This window comes from Apteryx rowi, unplaced genomic scaffold, assembly GCF_003343035.1.
Source record: "Apteryx rowi isolate R43461 unplaced genomic scaffold, aptRow1 scaffold_225, whole genome shotgun sequence".
Classification (NCBI taxonomy): domain Eukaryota; kingdom Metazoa; phylum Chordata; class Aves; order Apterygiformes; family Apterygidae; genus Apteryx; species Apteryx rowi.
The window spans coordinates 1,115,947-1,129,109 of record NW_020448586.1 but is presented as its reverse complement, the minus strand read 5'-3'; the positions used below and the strand labels follow the sequence as shown (position 1 = coordinate 1,129,109).

General features: G+C 42.7%; 1 protein-coding gene across 6 annotated transcripts in view; it reads right to left on the bottom strand.

Moving 5' to 3' along the window:
- The window catches only part of XPO6 (exportin 6), a 61,049-nt gene extending 48,127 nt beyond the window's left edge, over window positions 1-12,922 (bottom strand). For 3 of the 6 annotated variants that reach the window (XM_026065210.1, XM_026065211.1, XM_026065213.1), the window contains exon 1: window positions 687-706. In XM_026065210.1, coding sequence (XP_025920995.1) covers window positions 687-689 — 3 coding nt within the window. In that variant the 5' untranslated portion in view covers window positions 690-706. Of the gene's footprint in view, window positions 1-686; window positions 708-12,901 lie in introns of those variants that run through there. The other 3 variants (XM_026065214.1, XM_026065215.1, XM_026065212.1) reach the window with 3 other exon arrangements.
- Between the last annotated feature and the right edge of the window lie 241 nt (window positions 12,923-13,163).

Sequence of the window (13,163 nt, the reverse complement as noted above, 5' to 3'; positions counted from 1 at the left end):
AGCAAAACCTCCAGCCAAAGATGTTGCAATCGGTCACAACTTGGTTAGCTGAAGAAGTTAGCGAATGCTTGAGAGAAAGCAAGTGCATTTAAAAGCAAAGGCACTGATAGCTGCAGATTACTGTATTCCGTTAGGACACCCATTCTCCGACCCTAGGGACTGTTTTCAAGATAGCAGCTTGGAGAGACACATCGCAGCTGATCCTCCCCAAAGATGTGCAGGTAACAGCTCCTGCTATACTCTGCAAATAACTATGGGGGGGAAATTCATAAGGCAACTCACACCTTCGCTGCCACCTAAAGAGGAAGGTCTCACAGCCCCAGCTGCCTTCCCATTGCCTCCCTCTGCGCCAGCTCAAGAACTCTTTGGACCTCTCCCGAAGCTGAATTACCCTAAAATGGACCCAGATGACAGAAACAAAAGAACAGTTTGGAGCTGGGTAAGCTGATGAGTTGAGTCCCCCCCACAACCACCCCCCAAAGGGCCGGGCAGATGCCAGCTATGCCACACGTCAGCTCTTCTTGGAACTGTGCATGACTCTGCGCAGGTAAGGGTGGGAGACAGCACACATCTCAGCCTCTACATCCCTCTACTTCCTCACCATCCCCATTTTTGTCTCATGAACCTTATTAAAGGTGCTTTTATAATGGCCATCAAGCAAGAGGTGTGTAGATGCCTACTCATACCATTCATTTATGAACTCCAAAGCTTCAATGCCCCTCTGATGCGGCTAGGAAAGCGACAGATTCACAGCTGAGATTACAGCTACCTGTTTGAGAGAAATAATTAGAATTTGCTACCAAGTAATTGCACATTCAGAAACATTCTCCATCCATCAGAGCAGCAAAAAGGGGATCTACAAAACCTGAATATCAGCTGATTCCATGGCTATCATTCAATTATATTTTAAGATATGAGAACCATTACCTGACTTCTGTTGATTAAGAAAAATATAGAGAGAGATATTTGAAAAGTTATGGCATCTTAGGATGTTTAAACTCCAGTTCACTCTATCTTATAAGGCTCTGAAGGAGCAAAATCTTCGTACCATGCTACCAAAAACAGAACCCTGTAACAATTTTAGTTTGTAGCCTTATGACTAAAACATTCAGCTGGGCTGAGTTACTCACCCAGTTCTGGAGAAAAACTGAGTAAAAACAGTATAATATGTTTACTGTAAAGAATAAACATGATAGCATATAGATTATAAATAAATACTTGGGGCTGCATTAACTTGACATAGGGTTGTTTTCTTGGATTGTAATCTAGACACTGTAGGTTTGCTTTAATAGAAAACACATGCAAACTAAAATTAGTGATAAGACCAAAGATGATACCCAGCTCCCCATTAAAAAGTATCTGACCATTCTGGAAAATATGAAAGTGCTTTATAAAGCTATTTAAATTTTCTTCAGAAGAGCTCTCTCAAGAGTTTATTTGCCATCTTCTTCCTTCATCTTACATCCTCTAAAGGTCAAACCTATAAACTAGGATTGTCATAAGTTTCAGACAATTCCAAAACATCAGTTTCGCTGGGAAGGAGAGATACAGTCCGGTTTCACTTTCATAAATAAATGCTTTTAAAAAGAAAGTGAGTCTTTCTTTTGGAGGAAAGCTTTTCTCTAATGGCTTTCCATAAAAACACAAGCTGTTAACCTTTTAAAGTTTGCTATTAGCAGCTCAGCAGAGTATTGATCATACAAATGATGCTCTAAATACGGCATCTCATGCTGATGACAACTGTAAGGGGGGGCAGATTATGTCTGTTGCTGACTTTATTTTTAAAAAGATGTTTGGAGATAGATATAACTCAGACAAATGAAGGTAAGCCCTCTACAAAGCTTTTTTTTTTTTTTTAAATAAGATACTAACTGCAGCTGCAATGTCACAACGGTGACTTTAACCATCCTGCAGGCAGCACTGCAACAGTTTCTTCTGCCATTGAAAAATGGGTTTACACCACGCAAGCTGCACGTTAGAGAACCCATTTAGCGGCAGGCAGCACAACGCTCGCACTGCTGAGCACGCAGAAGCCCTCTCCGCAGATCTAAACCCCACCGCAGTGTCTCTCCTCTTTCTTTAAGCAGGAGGGACTCTTTCTGGTAAGGAGCTGTTACTCACCACCCTTCTGTACCCCCGTCACATTTTGAATTCAGACACCCACTCTTGTTCCATCCTCCCTTCAACATCTGCACTGTTGAAAGATGTCAGCAAACGCTTTTCACCCTGAAGACATCTTAGCTAACACCTACCAGCTCGTAAAGCCTCCCTACGCTGTAATTAGTACAAATTAGTGCAAAATGTAGATCTCCAACCAGCACAGTGCCCTCCCGGCCTCCTAATTTTTTGAGCCTGCTTCTAGCTCTCCTTCCCACCCCCATGTCTCCTGCCTTCACCAGTGCAAGACACACACAGCCCTTCACAACGCAGCCTCCTCCTGCTTATCAAGGTTTGGATCTTATCGCGTCCTACCCAGCCCTGCTAAAGCAAAGCAGCAGCTGCATCTTCCAGCCTGTGCTCATGACAAGGGCAGCTATTCCAGGCAAAAAGGGACTGCGGGAGAACACAAAATGCAAAACTACTACCCACTGGTTGTAAGTGTTCCCAGCAGGAAATTTCTATAGTGCTGCCAGCAAGCCAGTGGATAGGGAATAATAATAATAATAATATTAATAATAATGCAATTGCTAATACAAAATAACTCATCCTGCTTTGGCTGCCTCTACTAAATTACACTGTCTCATCCTTTTCTACCTTGGAAACTTCTGCTTCCAATTTTGTGCAGTTACTTAATAGTATAAAGTATAATAGCTGGGGGTTTTGTGTGTGTAGTTTAACAGCTGTATTTTCTTCCATATTGGATTTTACAATTGTTTTACAGTGCTGTAGATCATTTTCAAGGACATTCAATTGAGACTAATTTAATTATACACATACCTAACATGCATGCATGTGTACTAATGTACCATAAAAATTATTTACTTTAAGAATTAGTAGGATGTCTTTCAGAGACCCTCCCCGCCCAAGCCCTAAGGTGACATGACAGTGAACACCTAAATTAGTAATTACACTCACAGAAAGACGTGGGTTGCTTCAAGCCTGCTTGTGTGGATCACAAAAGCCTTCCTTTTGGGATCGTCGGCAAAGCCCAGAGATTATCGCTACTTCAGCGACTCCCCAGAGCAGTTCTGGTTCACTAGATGCAGTCAAGTTCACAAAAGAACTGAAGCCCAATATTATTTTAGCAACAAAAGCAGAATTATGAAGTGCTGAAAAAAAGCAAAGTTATAAAAAACACCCAACGCATCCCCTAGAAAGGATGCGAACACACTATCTAGAGGCGGTCAAAGGCAGCACTACTTATTAAATTTTTAGTTGAGAAATGGTTAAATGTTAGAAGTAAAGTCACTGGTTTACAACCACAGCCTGGCATTTCAGACTTATCTCCTTAGCAGCACAATGCAAGTACGAGGCTGAAGCAGAAATCTTCAAATAGGAAACAGGGCACAGACCCTGCGACACACGTGCTCCCCTGCAGTATATCGCTGCTGGTACCAAGCGTACTCAGGCTTTACTCTCAATTTCCTCGTCGCATTTCAGACATGTTTTTGTGGTTTAATGAACTGAAACTAGACTAAGCTTCATTCTGTGCTGTGAGAACAGTTAAGGCTCCCGGGGCCATTTCAGGAGAGATTTTCTGGCTGCAGAATACTCTCTGGTCATCCATTTCACTCGTTTCAGTGACCACAACTTCAGCAATTCACTAGTTAGACACCCATTTTGCAGACTCCTTTCTATTATACCACAATTTAAGCTACAAAAAATCTACCATAGAAGTCATGAACTACTGCTCTATCTCAAAGAAATAAATGAAGGAGGAAAGACAGACAGCAAATCAACTACACTCATCCAGCCCCCTTGCTGTGATGAAGCAGATGACCAGCGCAAGAGATGCTGAAGGGCCCTCTGCTTGCAATAACTCGTCATTTTAGAAATCCCAGATTGCACTTCAGGAAGCAAGATATTTTATTTAAACATCAGCTAAGGCCTAAAAATGACCATAGGCTGAACACTGCTGCATAGAATATGCTATAGAGAGTCAACAGTGATGATCTCTTTATCCTATTGAAGAAATCAGGTTATCTTACCCGCAAACATTGTCCGCTGTACAAGCAACAAAGCAGCTTTTGGAATACCTAATGCATCGTATTTCTTAAATCTTCTTGTACAGGCAGGTTCAGCTAACCAGGCTTCAGGTTTTAAGGCTGAATTTTAAAAAACAGGCTCAAGTGTCTGGGCCAGATACTACCTAAACTGATAACGCAATCGATACAATCAACCCCGACACCTTGGAGGAAGCGTGTCCTCCGCCACCAACCATTTCACACTTGCTTAGTTGTTTAAAAAAGATACTGTACTCATTCTGTGGAAACGCAGCAACCATAAAGCATTAACATTCACGATCTACAAAATCTTTCAGAAACCTGCCAGATGAGGTTAATAAAATAATTATAGCAAGCTGGCATAAGCAAAGCAAGCTTTTTTGTTGTTTTTTTTTTTTTTTAAACACTCGGGCCGAGCAAGAGCGCTGGAGCAGCCCTGGACGAGTCGTGATGTACAGGCCACGCAGCCTTGGAGCGCTGGCTCGTCATGTGCTGGTGACTTGCCGATTGATTTACTGTGGCCTAGCTGCTGGAAAAGACTCAGCAACATGTTATTTCCCCAAACAAGCAGTAGCCACAAGAACAGTATATACAGGCGTGACATGCAGAGGTGGCCAAAGCAGGCTACTAGGATCTATGTTGTGTATCATGTATCTGTATCATGTATCATCTGTATATTGCCATAGTACGAGAATTGATTTTTGATTCGCTTTTTGGACTGGATTACGACTTGAATCCAGCAATCCGACTATAGATTGATTTTCCTCAGTGGACATCTGGTTCAGACAGCGATTGTGGCTGTCCACCAACTGTTAAGCCATCACTGACAACACCCAGAATGAAACTTTATCAATCAGAAAAACAAAACAAGACATAAAGTCACCGTGTGCTTTTCAGATGAACGGACAACGCATAAGGTTAAAAATCTGCCACGAGTGCTCAGCTGTGCACTTGCCAACTTACGGATGCTGAAAGACCACAGGATGACTCTGGCTCTCTCCCAGAGCACCCAAGTAACTTAAAACCTTCCAGCGAAGTCTAGAAACCCACGTTTCTACACGGAACGCTTTTGCAATCTTAGCGTCACAGTCCGTCCCGTCACCTCACATCCTCCTTTCGTCCGCTTCCCCAAAACGTGCCACACCTCAAAGCAACCTGCAATATCCAGGCGGACGGTCCCGTCCTTTTTCTTGTAAGGCGCCGTGAGCATAGGAAGGGCCACTCCGATGTTTGAGACAATAGTCACATCGTAAAAAATCAAGTGATTTTTATCTACGTATCTTTTTTATCTGCACAAGCAAATCTAGGCTTGCACAAGCAAGATCATACAGCTGGCCCGAATGAATGCATACGGGTTATCATTCATTTTGAGAGAACACGTCCATTGCAATTCTAGGTTAAAAAGGCAGGCTGGAAAAAGTTTCCAAGGTCATCATATTTTGCTTACAAATATGTAAGGGGGGGGGAAGGGAGCAACGTGGAATATAAACCACTATAAAGTACTGAGAAAAAGGCTTGAATCTTCTTGCTCACATGGTCTGGAATGATATACGAACAGTGCAGGGCAGCAGCCTGCAAGAAGAACTTACAAAAGGAACATTACGAAATTATAGCCCTTTTAGTTAAAGTTTGGCTAAAAAAGAAAAAAAAGTTTTAACTGATTTTTATTACAAAGAACACTATTCTTCTTGCTCTTATGGATGGACATTTGAAACTTAAAAATGCTCAAAAATTTTTTTCTCATGAGGCGTTCCAGCATGGTAGGTCCCCTGACCAGAGAAGAAGGTGGAAAAAGAGTAAGAAATGTATGTGGTAAAAGCTGTAATCCTGGCATGCTTGCATATCAGCACTAAACTGTCCAAGCTGCATTAACAGATTTTCAAAAACATATTTCTCAAACACTTCACTGCCTGCAAGACTGTAAATATAAACCCTTATTTATTTGAACTGACAGACAACTCAGCAATACACAAACAAGCACTTTGATTTGCATCTGGTTGCAATCCTGACTTAAGGAGCCTTTAAAACACACGCATGCCTGAATATTAACGATTACTACTACAACCAGCAAAGAAAGTGAATGTAAGAAGAAAACAAGTACTCAGCATATTTTTAAAAAGGCACTTCTCTTTCGATGCCGTTCAATCTACAAAAAGGCAATCCCCATTGAAATTTTAACTGCACCAAAGAAATCCCAGCTGCATATTTTCCAGGTAGCTCGTTGACATCCACTCCTGCTAGGAGTTAAGCCTGTTACCTTGGGGATACGCTGTCCCAGCGCCAGGTTATGCAGAACAGCATCAACGCGAGGTTTAGGCTACAGTATTCTTGGGGCAAAGATTATACCCTGCCCAATGCACCACGCTGGCCAGACCTGAATGTCAAGGAGGTATGATTGCAGTATTTGAAAAGAGCGTATTTTGTTACACACCCACCTCTCTGTCAAAGCGAGAAAGAAAAACTGCAGTATTTTAAGTTTAACTCCTGGCAAGAGCATTAAAACCCGAGCTGGGCATTTAAGAGTGTATAATGAAGCTGATGCGGATAACGCTTATCATGGGAATAACTCTGGAGTGTTTTAAGTGTTCCCAAAAACTGCACATTCAGGAAAAACATCTCGTTCACTTAAAGAACAACAAAATGTTGGTATCTGCAATGCTTCTGCGCTCGGGGGTGTTTCACAACAGCAGCCAGCCGGTGTCCTTGCACCTCCGTGCAGCTGCAGGGGACCAGCCGCATGCAGCCCCAGGGCAGGGCCACCCGTCCCACGTTGCGTCCACGGGGCCAGCATGCGGCTCAGCCCGGGCCAGCGTGACCTGACCCCTCCATCGCACCCTGCCAGCAGGAAACTAGAAGCAGCAGCCAAAACTCTGTGGTGAGCTGCTGTAAAGCAGCATTTTCTCCCGTCGCTTTTCCCCCAGAGCAAGACGGGAGCTACCGCTCCTGGTGTCCCAGCGCTCCTGGTGTCCCAGCTTCCCAGAGGGAGCAGAGGGAGGCGGGTGCACCCCAGCCTCGGGCACGGCCTGGAGCAGGGAAACCCTCGTTCCGAGCATCCACCGCCTCTTGCACTTCAGAGGTCGCTGGCTACAGATTGCATCTCCCTCCTCTTTCCTTTTCTCACGCTTGCAAAAAGAAACTTGAGAAGCTGTAGAAAATCGAGTCTTCCTTCCCGCAAGCAAAGGGACTGAGTGATGGGGAGGGGGGGACAAATTTGGCGACGACAGGGTAGCTCTCTTTAGGGTCACCCCTGCAGACCTTTATTTTAAACACGCTGTTTACCAGCTACCAGTCCAGACACGCAAGCAGCCTTTTGGACAAACTTCAGTGGAATAAACTGCCCTCAACCTGAAAGAAAAGGACTATCAGTATTGCAGGGCAGGAGGATTCACTGTTTTTACCCCTTAGAGAGAATAAACCATGCACAACGTAAAATTTTCAAAGTTATCTTCCATTACGGGGGAAAAAAAAAAGTCTTTCTTCTAGAAGGCAGTGTCCCATGTATTCAACGCTGACTTTGGCTTCCTGACAAGCCAGTATACAAAACAGACAAGTATGTGCCTTTCTCAAAAAGAGGACAAAAAGGAAATATAAAAATCCCCCTTGAGATGAAATTCATCTTGCAATTAAAGCTTTAATAAAATATTAAATCAAGCCACTAAAAATAGACACAGACTTGAAGACCCAGCCACAAGTTTGGAGACGCTAAAGCAAATAAAAAGATAATTTGGAGCATGAATGCAAAGTGCTGGAAAATTGTAAAAGAAACGTAATTCTGGATAGGATCCCTATGGGAGGGTGATCAATGAAGATTAGGAGAAAAAAAAGGAAAAGAATTTCAGATGTTGCTAAAAAAAGAAACAGTGTCTGAAACACTTCAGCTAGAGTGAAAACTTTCTAGCCTGCTTATAAATAGGAATCAAAAATGAGGAAAAAGGCTGGAAAAGAGTTGCCTCACAGCAGAATCCCCCTTCATAAAACTCACATGCTCTTGTGCCCGGACTCAGTGTGGAAAATCCACACCATTCCCAATCTTCCAGAGCACCGAACCTCTCACCAGAGGAGCTACTCCATTTCTGACCACATGTTTGCAGAGAGAAACAGGCTACGTGGATGAATGAGTAACTTCTTGAACAATATCACTTGCACATTGAAGAAAAAAAAAACTACTTTTTCCTGTACCAAACTGCTAATGTTTACACTTGCATTGGAGTGACCAAACCTTTACAACAGAACTGGAACACACTGTTATAACTGGCATTCTAAGCACTTTATTTTGGCCAGATGAGCCCGGTAAAGAACTTAATTTCCTCTCAAAAAGTAGAAAACTGTTGTGAAAGTAGAAAACCTGGGATACACAGGAGGCCAAGGCAGCAGGGACCCAAATACAAATACAGATACTAGAAGAGAGTATACAGATACTAGATGCAGATACTAGAAGAGAGTATCTGCTGACTGATAAAGGATAATGATTTGGAAGGATTTTAAGACACCTTATTCTACCAGTCAGATAACAGTCTATACACGTAAAAGCTCCATCTTTTATTTTGCAGATACCTAAATCCATTAAAAAATTAATAGCAGCTCCCTGTCCTTGAGATCATGTTGAAGCCATTAAGAAGACAAATGGCAACACCTAACAATATGCATTAAAATAATCAAATGGAATATAAATTCATAAAAGCTTTTAAGTACTGAGCAATCTCTTCGTACTGCTGAGTTCCTGCATGAACTTAATTATACATGCCAGGTGTTAATACTTTTCTGCTAAAATAATCTCAACAACCAACACTCATCCATCAGTATCTCGTGGGAGGAGGTTTTTCAAGATAGTTTAGTGGATCTTGAGGCAAATCAGAGTTCAACAATTTTGCCTTAACACCTTTTAGCCTGACTGGAGACAGTGCAGCCTACATTTAGTTACTCAGGTCTTTGAAATATGCCATATATGATAAAATTTTTACAGATACTGAAAGGTATTACGTACAGCCATTCTACTAAGTTAGCTATATTCTTCAGAGAAACAGCTTTCATTATGGGAGAAATATCCTCAAAAGCCACACACAACATTAGTTTTCGACTACAGGCTCAGTTGTGATTCCCCTTTCCTCTAACTTTGCCAAAATTGACCTACAGGTTTATTATTTATACACAACCACCTCAGGCAGACTATAGTGTCAGAGGCCGGTGTTACAACAGAGAAAACTGGTCACTTGGCCATGTATCACATAAAGCTGTATTCTGTAGTTATGAAGAAGCTTTACTGCAAAACTAATAAATATATGAAACAGGCTTTAAGCCTTAGCTTTCATTTTATGATTTAATAAAATGGGGATAATACTCCTTGGTGGCACAAAAGGTTATGGGACTGAAAGGCCAAAAAGGGAAGCCAGATGATAGCACTGAGGCTAGACCTTGGAAGTTCCTGTTCTCTCCTCTACTCAGCAGAGTGAGTCAGAGGGTTTTTGAAAAGGTTTACTTTTATTTTTAAACTATGCATTTTAAGGGATACACAGGAAGCTGACAGAACCTGGGACTACGACACCACAATAGTCTAGTTTTCACGTTGCACATTAGGCGGCAACTTCGGAGCATGCACAGAGTTGCCGGAGGGAGGGGACGATACGCTCCAGCTCTGACTCCGTCTTTGCAAACCTCCCCTAAAGCAGAGGCAATCCCGTCATGCGCTAGCACTTCCTGCCTGCCATGGCAAGGGCAGAGCGCGCTGCGACAGGGACCTCGATCGCAACAAGAGATGGAGAGGAAAACAGCAAAACATCCCCATAGCTCAGCTGCTCCACACCCAGGCAGCAGCAGCCAAACCACGCAGCGTACCTGGCCCTGGTGAGGTGGGACAGCCAAGATGCAGGTGGCTGCAAAAGCAAAGAGTTTCCTGCCACCTCTACAGCGGGCCTTGGAAGCAGTGCCACAAACAAGGGACTGGTTCAGTCACCCCATGGACCTGATCCAGCTTCAGGGCCAGCAGCTCTGCTATGCCGCCATACATTACAAACATGAACTTTTTGATAATTTAGCAAGCCCCCCAGTAATCAAGAATACCAGAATAACCCCTAGCTGGCTAAATATTCTGCAATCCGGACATACGTTACTCCTTAGCAAATGGAAGGCTTAAACCACTGTCAGTTCTTCATAGGAAGCTTTTATGCATAAGAAAATGACAGTACTTTACTGTTACAAAAATAATTTGTAAGGTAATTATGGGAGCTATAACATAAAAGCTAGGATGCTGCTGTGGAAAACTTAGGAAAAGACTCAAGTTACACACACCCACTGCCTACTTCCATTTTTACAAATACATTTGCTTCATGCAGAACAGGGAAAGAGACTTTTTTGGATGCTCTTGCTGCTACTTCTGTTGTATGCTTTCCACTTTGCTACATGCTTACGAGACCCAACGTTACCATGAAAGAGTGCCTTGTTTTGCAGGTAAAGCCAATGTGTGAGAAGTCTGTTTCCAGTCCTCCAATGGGAGGGTTGACTTTGCATGATGTCCTTAAGGACAGATACCTAAGAAAATAGCACTTCCTGGAAGAAACCTCTTTTCCCAAGCTGTTCTTTTCATAGCTGGTGGGTTATAAATCCCAGATAACAGAAGAATGCATTAGCTCTGCAATGCAGAGACCATGATGTTTTCTGTAACTGATCTCTGACTAGTCCAGAGATGAACCACCTTTTCTAATGGAAGCAGAACAAAGGTGAAAGAACCAGTGACAAAACACAAATGTGTAGCTTGGATGCAAAAAAGAAAGCATTCAAGGACTAATCCTATGAACAACATGTATTTTGAAGCTTTTTGCTAAAAATCACCAAACGGATCCTAAAACTTGACTAGTTTTAATTATACTTCTTGGTCTATTAAAGAAAAGTTTGAAGAGTGCCATCTGAATATGTAAGACAGAGCTAGTTATTCTGTATTTAAAGGTTAACTTGTCTCCAAAGAAATCCATTTGCAAAGACCATACTCTACCCACCTTTTTTCCCCGCAGAGATATCAAGACATCACCAACATTGATGCACACCGCTCCATAAAAACCCTCAAGCTGGATGCTGTATAAAAGTTGTTTACCAGATGCACAATTCGCACTAGTAGTTTGACATGTCACAAGCTCACAAGAACAGCCACATGCAATCTTATGACCACAAAGCTCCATTTAGTAGAGCTGTTGAAGAATTGTTAACACCTCAAAAAGCAAGAGAATGATTGCTTATGGATTCAAGATTCCTATGACACTCAACAGCTTTTCAATGGTGGCATAAGATCATTTGCGGAATCGAAGCACACTAAATTTGCACCCATTTACGACATTGTGATGGGATTTTTGAGAACATTGCATATCACTGCGATTTACCCCGCTGCCTTTGATAGGTGCTCTTTTACTGGCTTTACAATGTGGTGTCCTCATCATTCCTCCCCAGTTCAGGAAGAAAGCTCTAACTCATCAAATGAAAACATAAGGAAAATCTTGCACATTAGTCCTGTGAAGCATTCCAGCAATAAGTTCTGCAGTACAGCCCAATGACTGTTGCTCAGCGTTCATATCCCGTACTTGGCTTTCAGGTGAACCAAAAATTTGATGTTCAAAAGAAAAAAAGCTGTAATTCATCAGGCCAATGTGCATGTCTATTTGCAGGCAAGGGAAGAATTAATAATTCCTTTTGACACTTGCAATGGTTAGTATATGCTTCAAAGCACAAGAGTTGATCACTTCTTTCTACATGCGTAATTACAGTTCGCTACATACAACAGGTCTATCAAATTTTTAGAATTCAACCATAATATTTATTCAACTTCTTGAACTGGGGTACTAATAAGATTTTCTTTTCCCCCTAGCTTTTGCTGAAGCTAAATTTAGAAAAACCTACAACATTTGGCAGGCAGGTCAGCAGTCCATTTGGCGTAAGCAGATATGTCCCTCCAACTGATCAAGCAATGCGTGCAGAACTACATTTGCGAGTAACAGTCTGCTATTCACATTTTTCAGGGATGCTGTATCCCATCCCAGCAGATACGGTATGAACTACCAGAGCATCTCAAAGGGACTAATGAAACTCAAGTTAGATGGGCTACAAACAGTAAGGTTTCAGTAAACTAGTGATAGTGCAGGAGTATCAGAAACACATCAAGTGATGCACTGACATCAATTTTTGTCTCCTTAGTGAAAAAGTTCGTGACTACAAGTCAGGATCCCAGTTTCCTGAAGAGGAGGATTGCAAGGCCTGATCCCTCATTGTCTAAGGCAGTTTAAGATGGAAAGCAAGTGAAAACTAGACTAACAACTACTGCCTTCACCCAGTGGCACTCTCGACGGCCAGATACCACCGCTATGATAGGAGACAGTTTTCCATGAGCAAATCCAATGCTGCTGAACATACCCCTCTACTTAACGATCAGCTGCAAGTATGCTGCTTTAGATTCCCATCGCCAACTCAATAAACCTTGCACTAAAGAGTCCATGTGTAGTTCCCCTCCAGGAAGGGTGAGGAAAGAACTAAAGATGATATTTGTTACGTAGCATACCACTGCGGGCACTCAGTATTGTGATATCAAGTGGCATTGCAACGCTCAGGAGACAGATTTCTACCTACCAGCCCTACAAGCCTGACTGTGAACGCACCCAACGGATCAAGGATGCCTTTTCTTGCTCGTCACCAAGAATGCAGATTGTGCAAATCAAAGTATGCTTGTAAATCTCGACTGTACTGCAAACAAATAAGGTTACCACTGGTCAAAGATGACGGAAGACTAGTATCGGCAGAAGTATTAAGTAACGCTCTGTACCAAAAACAATCCAGGCCACTCGCGCAGCGTCTCCAAGGCTAGACTGAAAAAGAACAGTGCAAATTTATGGCTGTCATTAGAGGGAACCCACGATTTCGCACACCCACTCGCACGAACGCGCCCAGCGAGAGCTCCTGCCTTCCCGGCCTTTTTGCCGCCGTGACGCTGGGGCAAAGGCAGCCCCGGCCCTGCCCGCGGCCCCG